At 36.9% G+C, this 15,000-nt stretch overlaps 1 protein-coding gene across 1 annotated transcript in view; it reads right to left on the bottom strand.

Annotated features, from left to right (window-relative positions):
- The window catches only part of LOC137642087 (hemicentin-1-like), a 99,753-nt gene that overhangs the window by 37,469 nt on the left and 47,284 nt on the right, over positions 1-15,000 (bottom strand). Inside the window, exons 3-5 of the mRNA XM_068374640.1 lie at positions 11,783-11,860; positions 9,385-9,517; positions 8,876-9,048 (exon numbers count right to left, since the gene is read on the bottom strand). Of these exons, the coding sequence (XP_068230741.1) occupies positions 8,876-9,048; positions 9,385-9,517; positions 11,783-11,860 (384 nt within the window). The remainder of the gene's footprint in view (positions 1-8,875; positions 9,049-9,384; positions 9,518-11,782; positions 11,861-15,000) is intronic.

Raw genomic sequence — 15,000 nt, forward strand, 5'->3', positions numbered from 1 at the left:
TGCCAATCCTTGGAGGTATGCCGAACACATGCCTATGACAACTGGGAAGATTGTCTTATCAGAGAAGATGAATTCAATTCCCTTTGAAGAGGTGGAATTCTTGCCCAACAAGGAGTCTTACCCGGACTGCTATGTCCGGTTTAAGAAGGAGCCAGCCTCAAAGGAGGAGACGGAGCCGAAAGAGGTCATAGTCTTTGACCATAGTAAGGCACAGGCCTTACTAATGAGCTCTGTGAAAGAGAAGGTCTTCACAAACTCAAAGATACCAGCTTTGAGTGAGAAGTATCCCTCCTTTATGGCTTCTCCTACCAGAGCCTTTCCCTATATGGAAAAAGGATATAAGGCTGCTTTAAAGGCGGTGGATGTAGGGAAACCATGCCCCTCTTTGGAGGAGTGTAAGCTGTTGTCCCTGACCTTGCCCATGGACCAGAAGGACTGGAAGGACGTTCACCTGACCTTCTCAGTTGGGAAGTTTGAGGCCCATATTGCCGGACGTCAGTTTGGTGAGGAGCTTCCAAAGCTGTCTGATTTTTTCTTGCCCAGGGAGCAAGAGACAAAAGAGAGACTTGCAGCATTGATGTCCTTACAGACAACTCTGGAGACGATGGCAAGCAACCCCAAGAACCAGGACATGTTCATGTTAGTGGCCAAAATCCATCTGGCCACAGTAAATAAGGATCTCTATAGTTCCATCAAAGCTAGGAGAACTTGTAGAGAGTTCATGTTCGCCTCGGCTGCAGTGATGCATGAACCTAAGAAACTGATTTCCTCTTGTATATGGGGTAAAGACCTCTTCCCTAATGAAGTGGTCAAAGAGGTAGTGGATAAGGCTGCCACGGAGAATAGGAACCGTCTCCAGAAGTAGGGCTTAACTCTTAAGAGAAAGTCTTCCCGGATGAGGATCCCCAACCTAAGAGGAAGACAAAGAAGCCTAGGCTATCCTCTCGGCCAGATAAGCCCTACAGACAGCAGCAGCAACAACTTCCAGTGACTGCGGTGCCTCAGTTGGTGGCACACCCTCCAACCACATACCAGTTGGTACCTCAAGCAGTGATGACTCAGTCGCCTGCGTTTAACCCAGCGTTCGAAAGGCAGACAACGACCTTTCGTCCAAGAGCTAGAGGAGCAGCCAGAGGTTCCTCTAGAAGTCCCTCAAGAGGAAGGGGATTCAAAGGAGGATGCGGTCAAGGAGGCAAGGCTTCAGGTCCACAACAACAGAAGTGAGATGCTTCCGGTAGGAGGGAGACTTCATATATTTCGGAATCGCTAGACCTTCGATCCCTGGGCCCACAGCCTAATCAAGAATGGACTGGGTTGGAGCTGGTAGAGCACTCCACCTCCGTTCCCACAAATCTTCCAATACTCGACCCCCGTTCTGGAAGAATATGTCCGAGAGCTCTTGGAGAAAAGAGTAAGCCGAAAGGTAAAGTCTATCAAGTTCCAAGGAAGGTTGTTTAGTGTTCCAAAGAAAGACTCAGAAAAACTCAGAGTCATTCTGGACTTGTCTCCACTCAACAAGTTCATAGTGAACTACAAGTTCAGGATGCTGACGCTTCAACACATAAGGACCCTACTGCTTAAACAGGCATACACCATCTCTATAAACTTGTCAAACGCTTATTGGCTTGTTCCAATAAATCGTCACCTCTCCTCCTACCTAGGGTTCAAACTACAAAGAAGACTTTATGCCTTCAGAGCCTTGTTACTCAGGCTCAACATAGCCCCTAGGATTTTCATGAAGCTTGCGAACGCAGCTGTCCATCAATTACGCCTAAAGGGATTCCAAGTAGTGGCCTACCTGGATGACTGCCTGGTGTGGGCAGCATCCAGGACAAAATACTTGCAAGCCTATAAGAAGGCGATTCAGTTCCTGGAAAATATAGGATTCAAGATCAACATCAAAAGTCTCGACTTTCTCCATCTCAAAAGTTTGAGTTGTTGGGAATCCACTGGAACTTACAGTCACAACAACTTTCCATACCTGTGAATTAGAGGAAAGAAATAGCAGGATCTGTCAAGAGACTTCTAGAATCCAAACGGATATCAAGACATGAACAGCTTGCCTCAGTAACTGATCCTGTGCTAAGAGCACAGCTAAAGGATGCAACCGGAGTTTGGTTTGGAGAAAATATGCATCAAATGCGCTAAGAGATCTGATGAGACCACTACCATCTCGTTTGCGAACGCTTCTCAAGCCATGGTCCAAAGCCAGAATCGGTACTTCTTCAGCCACCTCCCCCTTCCATTACAATTCATACAGACGCTTCAAAGGAGGGATGGGGAGGTCATTCTCACCGGAAGAAAGTCTAAGGAGCTTGGTCCAGCCTGTTCAAGAAGTTTCATATCAACTTTCTGGAAGCCATGGCAGTACTTCTTACACGGAAGAAAGTATCTCCTCGCCACTCGGCCCACATAAGATTGATCCTAGACAGTGAGGTGATAGCGAGATGCTTGAATCAACAAGGATCGAGGTCACCTCAAAATAACCCTGTGATGTTGGCCATTTTCTTCGGCTAGCAGAAAAGAAGAGATGGCACCTATAAGCAGTTCACCTTCAAGGGTTACGCAACGTGACGGCGGACGCTCTATCCAGGTTCACACCGATAGAGTCAGAATGGTCCCTAGACGCAAGATCGTTCTCTTCCATCTCGAGTCAAGTCCTGGAACTGCAGATAGACCTCTTTGCAACGAACGACAACAAGAAGTTACAACGTTATGTGTCCCCGTACACGGACCCTCTAGCGGAAGCAGAGGACGCTATGTCCCTCGACTGGAACAGATGGTCCAGGATTTACCTGTTCCCTCCACCCAACCTTCCTTTGAAGGTCCTCGACAAACTGAGATCCTTCAAGGAGAGAGGGGCAATAGTGGCTCACAAGTGGCCGAACAGCGTTTGGTTCCCTCTGGCATTAGAACTACGACTGATGTTTCTGCCGCTACCGGATCCGATTTTGACTCAGCGAGTATGGAAGTTGACTGTTCTCGCTTCATCACAGAAAACCCAGAGCCTACATCGCATGATTTTCTCTCCCTAGCTGTGAGAAAAAGATTCGGGATATCAAGAGACAGTATAGACTTCTTAGAAGAATATCAGTCCAAATCTACAAGAAGACAATATGAGTCATCATGGAAGAAGTGGGTGTCATTTGTCAAGGCGAAGAAACCACAAAATATCACGGCAGATTTTTGTTTATCGTTCTTCATCCACCTTCATGAACAAGGTTAAGCAGCCAACACAATATCGACGTGTAAGTCTGCCTTGACAAGACCTATTCTATATGCCTTCCTTGTCGTCCTCTCAAATGATATTCTTAAAAAAATTCTGAAGGCCTGAGCTAGGCTCAGACCATCAGCATCTCCGAAACCCATTTCATGGTCTCTGGATAAAGTACTTCATTTCGCTTCAATGATGAATTATGAGGAATGTGCTTTAAAGGATTTGACCCTAAAAGTTATATTTCTGTTTGCACTTGCTTCGTGGGCCTGAATTAGTGAAATATTAGCCCTCTCGAGAGAGGAAGGTCATGTTCAGTTCTTAGATGGGGGAGATCTGAACCTTTTTCCGGATCCTACGTTTCTCGCCATGAACGAGCTACCCACCAGTAGGTGGGGTCCCCGGAGAATCTGCCCTCTGAAGGAAGATGCATCTCTATGTCCAGTGGAGTGCCTAAAGGTCTATCTTCGTAGAACTTCAGACTTTAGGGCAGGACAGCTGTTTAGGGGAGAAACCTCAGGCTCAAATTTATCTCTGAAGCTACTAAGGGCGAAAATCACCTATTTTATTCACAGGGTGGATCCAGACAGTACACACGCAGGTCATGATCCAAGAAAAGCGGCCTCCTCCATAAATTTCTTTAACAATATGGATTTTTAACATCTTCGCTCATACACTGGCTGGAAGTCATCCAGGGTATTCTTTAGACACTACGCGAAGCAAGTGGAGGAACTTAAGAGGTCTGTGGTAGCAGCAGGTAGTGTCCTTAGACCTGCTATTTAAATCTCCGAGGAACAGTGAAATTAATTGTGACGATTAATTTACGGATGGGTGTGTAGTCACATACTGTTTCTACAGACTAAGTGATAGGCCACTAAGGCGTCCTTATAAACTGTTCCATAGATAAAGGTGAACCAAGCATAATACGGACACATGTGCCAAGCATTTGTTACACTAGCGTAATTGAACAGTAATACAGACTGTAACTACAGTATTGATATTTTGATTTCAAAAGTGGTGCATATATGTTCCCTTTTCAGATGAAACAATAGTTTCTGTCTTACTATTTTCTTTATGCTTAATTGTTTGTTCATCTACATTTTATAATTCTTATAAATGTCGATTGACCGATATTTTATTGATTGTCAATAAACTAGTTGTTATTAAACTTTGCGTCTTATTCACCCACGTCATTTTATTGGAAATGTACTTAGCATTACACTTAAAACTATGGATAATTTTAACTTGAAGGGTCATTAACATTGTTCCTTACTACAAGCAAACATTCTTGGTTTATTCTTTCCTCAGGAAGGAAAGATTGTGTAACCTAAAGGGATGGTGGTGGATATGCAATATTGTTCCTAAACGGATACAAACCTTTGTCCAATCCACTGATAAGAATAGACATTCCGGGGGACATGTTGGTATTTCATAATGACATGGGTGGTTCCTATATAAACTTGGCTTTATATCATATAGGGTGAGACCACTATACAGGCTTGTCTGTTAGTCATCCATAGGTAATATTTACTCTTCGAGACTTTTTCCAGAGTCTAGTATGACTCTTCCCTGTAGGGGGCAGGAAGCACTAACATGGTTTATGATTAGATGAAATGATGTACGACCTTAACATCATAGGTCTCTAGGTCTAAGTTGACCAGGAAATACTTTCTTGAGGGTATGGCATGATTTGAGAATCTACAGATACAGTAATGCTCTGGTAAACTTCCATCAGGACGACATGGCCTGAGCCCAAAAAACGGATTTTGATGGAAGCGAAAGATCTATTTTTGGGTGAGATAGCCATGTCGTCCTGATGGACCCGCCCTTCCTTTTAATGAAAAAGGGCTATAGGACCCCTCCCTATAATACAGTATCTGTAGCACCTCGTGTATCGCTACAAGGAATAGAGATAGCGCTGTCGGCGGCATTATGTACACACACGAAACGGGATAGGAGAGGTACCTTAATAACGGCTCTCCTTTAATTCTCGCTTTTCGTTTCCTGGCCATTTTGACCCCTCGAAGTGTTAACTCTGTTCAGGGTGAAGATAGCTATGTGGCGTGTCAAGAATACGTCTTCTGATATTATGCCATATCCAATTTAGATTTACTTAGGGATATTTGCTCCAGAAGTTAGAATTCTGGATACCTTAAGGTAAAATTCTCTAGGAATATCACCGTAGTCAAATATACCCAAGGAAGCTACCCTGAAGGAACTTCCATCAGGACGACATGACTATCTCACCCAAAAGTAGATCTTTCGCTTTGCTAAAAATCCGTTACACACCCACACACACACACACACACATATATATATATATATATATATATATTCTTTTAAACTATATATATATATATATATATATATAGATATATATATATATATATATATATTCTTTTAAACTATATATATATATATATATATATATATTCTTTTAAACTATATATATATATATATATATATATATATATTCTTTTAAACTATGGTATCTAAGATTAACGAATGATATCCAAATCAAATCGAAGGCATCTATGAATATCTGATATAAACACTTTCAACGTTAGAAAATTACATTCTGATAAAACACTGGATGCAATTAATGATTGTGTGATACTACGTGGTACACGTGAATGAAAAGGACCGACAGCTAAAGTTTCCTAATTTCGCTTTGTAATGTCCTTGGTTGGTGTCCTCTGATGTGCGTTTCAAACCAATTGGAGAAATCTGAGTCTATTTGGAAATCTCCCTCTCCTTTTATGTGTAATTAGAAGGGGATTTGCGCGGGAGCCATCGTAGAGGGAATATCTTACTCTTTTGAGGGTAAAGGTTGGCGTTTCCTTTAACCCTATTATCTCCCTATTTAGGAAAGTGGAAGGTTTTGATCTTTAAGTAAGCTCATTTAGCTTTCTTAAGATGGATTTCTTCCATTTTCGATTTCAGTATTTAAATGTTTTGTAAGGTAAAATAATTTTAATTTCTCTTCTATTTATATATTTCAAACCAAAGAAAACTTTCTAGGCAATACTATAGTAATATAATTTTAATCTTAACAAATAAGACATTCAGAACACTTTTCATATTTATTTACACGAATCCTATTAAAGTTAAAATAGGAACCCCTTTAAAACAACCATTGGCTCGAAATCCCGAACGGCAATGTTTGATCATCTTAGTTCTTTCATTCCTGCAGGAAATAAGAACAATAAACGGGCCCCTTACTTCGAGTACATGTCAATGCTGTAGGTCAGCCCCTACCCTCATGGAGAACCTTGTACATGAAAACGCTTGCAGTAGTAAGCTTTTGCAAAACGAGAAATGAATAACTCTTGTGTAGCATTATTACTTCTATCCTGTTGGGTAGTAATATTAATAAAATAAATATGTGTAACAGCAATAGCTCTTACTTTATTATAAGCGGAAAATATTTTAGAATTTAGACGAAAAATGCAACCTCTCTCTCTCTCTCTCTCTCTCTCTCTCTCTCTCTCTCTCTCTCTCTCTCTTTCATTATAATTAACTTGTTTCATTACACGAGTATTTGCTAAGGTTCAATAGATATATTGTGAGACATGACTAATATCACGTGAAGATTGGTCCCAGGTATATCTAAACATTAGGTTTTCACAAGATCTTATCTGTTAGAGAAGATCGATGGAAAAAGATGTCATGGTTGTATCTTCTACTCGGTTTATTTATTTATTTACTTAATTGTCTGTGGATAGGATGACGTCAAAACTACTCAACGGATTTTGACGAAATATTCATCACAGCTAGATTTATTGTCATGGAAGAGCCCATTAAATTTTGGAGATGATCCATATCCGGATCAAGTTCTAGATCTGAATTTTCATGGTCACAATTTCAAAGATTACGAAAAAACAAATTGACGGATGCTTTGCAGATTACCTAGATTTGGATCTGGATCCTAAATCCAAATTTTTATTTTCAGCCAATTCAAAGAAGGCCAAAAGAAATCTAAGGATTTCGGCGAAATTTTCACCACAGATAGATCATTAAGCAGGGATGACTCCAATAAATTTTGGTGATGATCCAGATCTGGATTCTAGATCAGGATGAGCAGCATAGATCATATGCAAATCGAATGTTTTTCTTTTTATGTTAACGTCACTCTTTGGCGGAGGTAAAAAAAAAATCAGATTGCTCTACTTTAGGATATCATTTCTCTTGAACTGATGACTACGTGAGTAAACCATATACCTAAAGTAATGCTCAAATCTCTCTCTCTCTCTCTCCTCTCTCTCTCTCTCTCTCTCTGATATTTGTATAAGTAAATTATTAGGAAAACCATGTAACAAAAATGAAATGCACATGGAAATCGATATAACATATTTGACATAGCTTGTCTGTATCTCTGAATCATATAAAGAGAAGCGTATTAGACATAAGATCCAAGCAAATAAGATGAAGAAAACTGAAAGAGACTCATCTTTCGATGACTTTAAAAGCAATTTCCATATTCCATTAAAAAATAAAAACTGAATGTAATGTAATTCCAGGGATATTGCAATGGCCCCTGCATGGGTGGAGGGGAGATTTCCCTCGGGGGCTTAGAGATATGGGGTAAAAATATATAAATTGTAATGAGATAAACATATACAAAGAGATGCGAGTTTACATTTGCAATTTGCTATGCTCTTAATTCCGGAAAAGGGATTAAAACTCGATGAGTTAAAGATGAAAAAAAAAAGTCATTAAAAGAAAAGACAACGGGAAGTGATAGTTTTTTATGGGAGAAAAAAAAAAAAAAAACTAGTTAATGCCCCACTATATGTAAAATTTAACTCTTCTAATTTTCTTGCAAAACTTGATGATTTTAGATAGTTTTAGGAAAAGGCTGCAATAACTAAATATGACTGCATACAGATATTCTCTGAGATATTGAATTAGGAATTAATAAGATGTCTAGGAGAAATATATAAATCAATATGCCAAAGTGGTAAGGTCATTTTAATAATCGTATCGGGCATCAGCAATCAATAGTTAATAATCTGTTAAATAATAATAAAAAAAAATATTTTGAAATAAGATTAACAATCTACATCGTAATGACGAAATGATATCCAAGAGAGACTACATGAATTGACATGGTAAAGCCTAGCGGTCATCTTGTACATTTTTTAGGGTTCTACTCGAATATATATATATATATATATATATATATATATATATATATATACATATATATATATATATATATATATATATATATATATATATATATATATACATATATATATGTATATATATGTATATATATATATATATATACTTACACGCTCATGTATATATATATATATATATACTTACACGCTCATGTTTATATATATATATATATATACTTATACACACACACACACACATATATATATATATATATATAATATATATATATATATATATGTGTGTGTGTTTGTGTGTGTATGAGAGAGAGAGAGAGAGAGAGAGAGAGAGAGAGATTAATTATCTTATTTTTAATGTCAAAAAGAGAGCATAGATAGAGGAAACAAAAATCTGAAATCTGATCCTTCCTTTTAGGCATGTAGGGATATGTTGCTCAACGAATGAAATAGTTTACGAAGGATTGGGGAGATAACGTTAAGTAGAAAACATATTACAGAATATATAACTTGATATTACCTCCATGCTAATGCCGCCTCTTGGAGAGCTGTAATTAAGAGTATCGGCTCCTTTTAACCAATGGACAGGGCCCACTGCCTCGACGCCTGCCTGCACCTCGCACTGCAGGCTGATTGTGGAGCCGTGTTGGATAAACACTTCGTCCGGACCAGGTATGTCCGCTTCTTGAATACCTGCACAAAGCGTTTATAGACAACTGTTGGTTTTGAGTTTGAATGGCTAAGTTAGTTTGTGTCTTATTATTGCAAAGGTTTCAATGTAGATGCATACTAAGGTGCAGTTTTGTTATTTGGTCGATACAATAGCATTACGTTTAATAGATATGTATCTGTACTTATTCATGTCTCCTATTGTGTTATAACTATTATTAATATGATTGAGGAACATGGAAATGTGTAGCCATATTAAACTTATCTCAGTGGATATAGATCATTATATATGCATTTGGCCAGATTTCAATATCTGTCTAAACTACTCTTTTTGCTATATTCGTATATTCAGAGACTTACCAAGAACAGTCAGGTAGATGGGAAGTGACACCTTCGGACTCGTAGAAACTTGGCACTCGTAGATGCCAGAGTCGCGGAATGTGACACTGCTGATGTCCAGGTAATAGTCTTCGGTCTCGTGTGGATGGAACACCTGAGAATTACAGATATAATCAAGAATTTCTGGTTCAGGAATGCAAAGCTAGGTTGAGGTACTTAGCTCGGAATGTAGATAATTTAATTGAATGGTAATGATGTTCAGAATGTTCGTGCTATCAATACCATCAATCAAGCTTTTCTAAATAGAAAAAATATTTCAACTTTTGCAAATTGCTTTTTCGGGATGTTTTCATTCTTTACCTCTATCGAAGACAATTCTCAGTCCAAAGTTTTATACAACAGAATAAGTATTTTTTTTTTCAATTCTGATAAGTAAAAAAATAGTTATATTGATCTGTTAAGTATAACTGAATATAAACTATAATAAGTTAAAACTTACATTATTATGCACAAAGAAAAAAGTATTCAAGTAAAAGCTTCCCATCTCGTGAAATCAAGACAAGCGATTTTTGAATTTGAACTTTTGGAAAAGAAGGAACCGCTAAATATATAAACTCATGTCATGCCGGACTAATTATCACTGTACACTTCATAACCATCGTCGTCATCTTTGCTATTATAAAAGAGGATATTTAACTCCTATATTCTATAATCATTAACATTTCCTGCGCAGTATTACCAAATACAAAACGTCCTTCTTAAACAACTCCTCTTTATTTAATTCATATCGATCTATTCTTTCAGCTGCCCATTTGTCAGCAGTGGTAATTTTGCAACAATTTTATATATTCCAGGCAAAAACAATAACATCATGCTATTATACTTTTTGGTTGTCCAAGCAAATGCTAATACATAATTCTAGTATACTTCTCGTTTGCCTATCCTTATTTATCACAAAATATAATTTTGTTACTTCTATTCCCCAAATTTCTATTTCGTTTTGGGGTTTTGTCAAATATTCTATAAATGAAAAAGTCAAGGCAATAATCTTCAAAATTGTTTACTTAAAAACGACACAGTAACCTTTGGCGAAAGCTTGAGGCTACATATTTATATATATATATATATATATATATATATATATATATATATATATATATATATATATATATATATATATATATATGCATATATATATATATATATATATATATATATATATATATAGGCCTATATATGTATATGTATATATATATATATATATATATATATATATATGTATATATATATATATATATAGATATATATATATATATATATATTTCCTGTGTTTCTTTATATCTATATAGATATATATATATATATATATATATATATATATATATATAGAGAGAGAGAGATATAGATAGATAGAAACATATATATATATATATATATATATATATATATATATGTATATATATATATATATATATATATATATATATGTATGTATATATATATATATATATATATATATATATATATATATATACATGTATATATATATATATATATATATATATATCATTGCCACTTTCTAGATCTTGATATAATGTTAACCTAATCATGATAGTTCCTTCGCGTTAATCGTACTATTGTAGTTCTTTGATCCATTATGCCACTTGTCCACTGACCTAAACTAGATTTATCTCAACCACTTGGGCGAATACAATGTTGAGTAAAACCTCCATTTAAGAATTAATTAAAATAAAATCTCTCACCAATAATAGATGTCGCTGCTAAAATGCCTTTCACTTGAGTAGTGTGGGTGACTCATAAATTAGATCTCATCCACAATCCCTTTGTGGTATGAAGGGATGTGGAATAATTTTCTCTACATGATTTTTCGTTGATGCCATTCTTTTTTCAGATTCCGTGACCTTATCTTTTTAGCTTAATAATATGAATATTTCATGATTTGATTGTAGATCTTTGTGCTTTCATTTCCCGTGGAATTATACTTTACTCCGAAAATCTATCAATTACCACAATTATTCCTATAATCCCACTTGAAAAGTGTAGGCCACTTAGTTTTGTAATAGTTAGACATTCCATGAGTCTTCTACTTAGAGCCATTTTTTAACCAAAACTATGTATTTGACTGGGCTTTACCCTTTTCAGTAACTTCACCGTATACTTTTTTTTTTCTTAAGCTGTTAAAACATATGACTACATGGTATGTCACATAGCTTTATGAATCATGTAACACGCGTTACATATACCGTTACAATACAGGTTCCTAACATTGAGCCACCTTGTACAATATCTCTCATTATACTCATCAGTCTATCCGTTGATCTATAAACCTAGTAACTCTAGCTAATTGCCCCCCCCCCCCCCCAACACACACACAAAAAAAAATATAAATATACATTACCTTAAATCTATCATCACTAGTATAAGTGAAGATTCCAACTGTGAGGATGTGTAGGTCTCTTTGTCTGATCCACGATACCTGAAAGATTAAGAATTAACTCAATGATTTTATTTAGAAAAAACAATAATAATAATTTTCCTCGACATTCAAGTTGATAATGAAACAAGTACTCATGAAACCAGAAGGATTTTTTTCTCTTAGCAAACCTTTACTTGATACTTCCAAATTCTAATAACAACTAATCCAAATAGGTTAAAATTGAACTGTCGCAATGGCTTATACTTCAAAGATATTCTTTCTCTTCCCAAACGTTCGAGGGTTTAAAGGTTTTAAGGCCGCTCATGCATGGCAGAGGCAAGGGAAAGTGACTGTGCCCTATCGAGCAGGAAAATATCCGAGAGACTGACCATATATACATATGAACAGCTCCCAAGCCAACCTCTCCGCCCAAGCTAGGACCAAGGAGGGCCAGGCAATGGCTGCTGGTGACTATGCAGATAGACCTATGGGCTCCACCAAACCCCGTTATTTAGCTTACAAGGAGTGTAAGGTTGCAGCAAGCAAAGAAACTAACGTGCTTGAGCGGGAGTCGAACCATAGTCTGACGTTCAGGGAAGTTACCACATGGGCCACCACAATACTTGTATACATGCAACTTTTTGTTTGTTAATTGTACCTCTGAGTAAAAATAGAAATGGCACCTTCACCCTGCAATTAGGGAAGGAATTAATTGATATTATAAAAAATCCTCGACATTGAAGGAAGGGACCTATTTCTGTCACACCATCATCTACGCATAACTAAATGTTTGCCTTCTTAAACGAGATCATTGACTCTATCAAAGGAATTAACAAATTAAAAAACAAAAGAAAATTAAATCATGCTCACTCAAGTGATAAAAATGTTTGCGGATAGTATTAAATCTTTAATGTGATCATACAACACCAAAAAAACTTAAATTTTTTCATGCTTCCTAGAGCAACATTCCGTTTAGGAATGAGTATTCCAAGCATGAAAACGTCACATTTAGACTGCAAATGGGTCCTAGGCATTCTTACAAGTTTTGTCACTTTGGTCTTAAGTGCCTCGACAAAGGCTCGTTTCAAAGCTAGGATGGCTTTGTTCAGGGAGCCAGTCCACGTGTGCGATTTTCCGCACAATTACTATCGTCTAAATAGCTCCAGAAATAAGCTCTTGCTGAGGTTATAGTAATTTTACAGATGCAAATATACATTTGATGAAATTCTAAAGGAAACAATATGTTCTCTTTTCAAATCCCGAATAATATTACGTAAAATTACTACAAATCAACATACGTACACACACATACATACACACATACACACACATATATATATACAGTATATATATATATATATATATATATGTGTGTGTGTGTGTGTGTGTGTGTGTATGTGTGCGTGTGTGTGTCTGTGTGTCTGTGTGTTTATGCGCTTATGTGTTCGTGTGTGTGTACAAATCATATAAGGGTATCATTATTACATTTATCTAGATAAGGAGTTCTTAATCAGGGGTCCATGAACCCCTTAGGGGTCCATGGATGGGCGCCCAGGGGGCCATGAAGGGCAAATGATAAATTAACTTTTAAATTCCCTACTGATATCTTCAAGTGCAGCCAGTTCCTGTTTTTGTTTGGCTGTTATATGCATATTATCGCTATCATAGAGAAATTCCTATTTTACGAACTCCATTGGGAAACTACAAAGGCCTTCAACATTTTAGAACTAGAGAATAGTTTCTTTGTTAAGTAAAACTTTGATCGGAAAAAGAAAACCTTGGTACTCTATGAACAGACGGGGCACCTGCAATGCTTGGCAACACATCTGGTTTTGCTGCTTTAATGCAGAAAGAAGCTCCTCAGGTCAACGGGACCCATTCCTTTTTTTATCGGCATGCATTGGTGTCAAAGACTGTGACCGGAATTTTGAAAGAAATCTCAACTGGCATGCAAGTCCTGAACTTCATCAGAGCCAAGGCCGAGAACCTTCTTGTTTTCATGAGGTTTTGACATGATATAGGATCACAATATAATGTTCTTCTTTAACATATAGAAGTTCACTGGATTTCCAGAGGACAAATCTTGAAGCGTTTCATTGAACTTGTACAAGTTTCACTATTTTTGAGAGAAAAAGAAAGCCTACTCTCGGACCAGTGTGATAGTAAAGAATTCATCCCTGGCTTGTCATACTTGGCAGATATTTTTGGCCTTATAAATGATGAGACTGCAATTCAAGGAACTTAAGTTACCATTATGGATGTTTCTTAAAGACCCCAAGCCTTTCAGGCCAAGCCGCCCATGTGGAAGATGAGGTAGGAGGCAGGCAACTATGCAAACTTATCAATATTATGACCAGTGCTTACACAGCATGAAAATAAGAGTGCCAGAGCCTTGTTAATTTCTCTGCAGGAACAACTCTGCAGACATCTGGTTACTCTGCAGAAATATTTCAAAGTTACTTCTGGTCAGGTGACCTTAACATTGACAAATAAATTTGGAACTATTTTCTTGCTGACATAGACTGCATCAGTGATGAGGTCCCTACCAAAGATAACATCAGTGACTCAGAACAAAGGAAATGTTACGACATGAGTTCAACACGAAGAGCCTTGGAAAATTCTGGTGTGCATTAACACAAGCTTACCTTCGTCTGGTAAAGCGAGGTATGTGTGTTCTGATTCCGTTTGCTCCTACATAACTTTGTGAGTCATTCTTTTCAGCACTTGTTTCTATCAAAATGAAGAACCAAAATCGATTGAAGGTCACCGATGACATGCGTGTTACATTGCCAAACACCACTCCATAATTTCATCTAATCCAAGTCAAACAACAGCAACCTTCTCACTGAATTGATCTTTTAAGCAAAATTTAAGTTTTTGTCTCGTTTGATTTACACAAGATGATTGTATTTCATTTTTTAGGACTGTTTACTTTGCCTATAATTTGTGCATGTCATATACTATTTAAAACAATGAATTTTCAATAAATAAAGAACATTCATTACATGCAATGTCATGTGAAATGTTATGTTAATTTCAGTTTCTCTAGAAAAGAGGTCCATAATTTTCAACAGAATCTCAATCGGGTCCGTGACTCAAAAAAGGTTAAGAATTCCTCATATAGAATAACTTTTAGCAAAATTTTACCTATACTAAGCGAGTTAGAACTGGAAATATTTAACGCTATATTTCTATGAAAA

Source organism: Palaemon carinicauda, chromosome 6 (genome assembly GCF_036898095.1).
Source record: "Palaemon carinicauda isolate YSFRI2023 chromosome 6, ASM3689809v2, whole genome shotgun sequence".
Classification (NCBI taxonomy): Eukaryota; Metazoa; Arthropoda; class Malacostraca; order Decapoda; family Palaemonidae; genus Palaemon; species Palaemon carinicauda.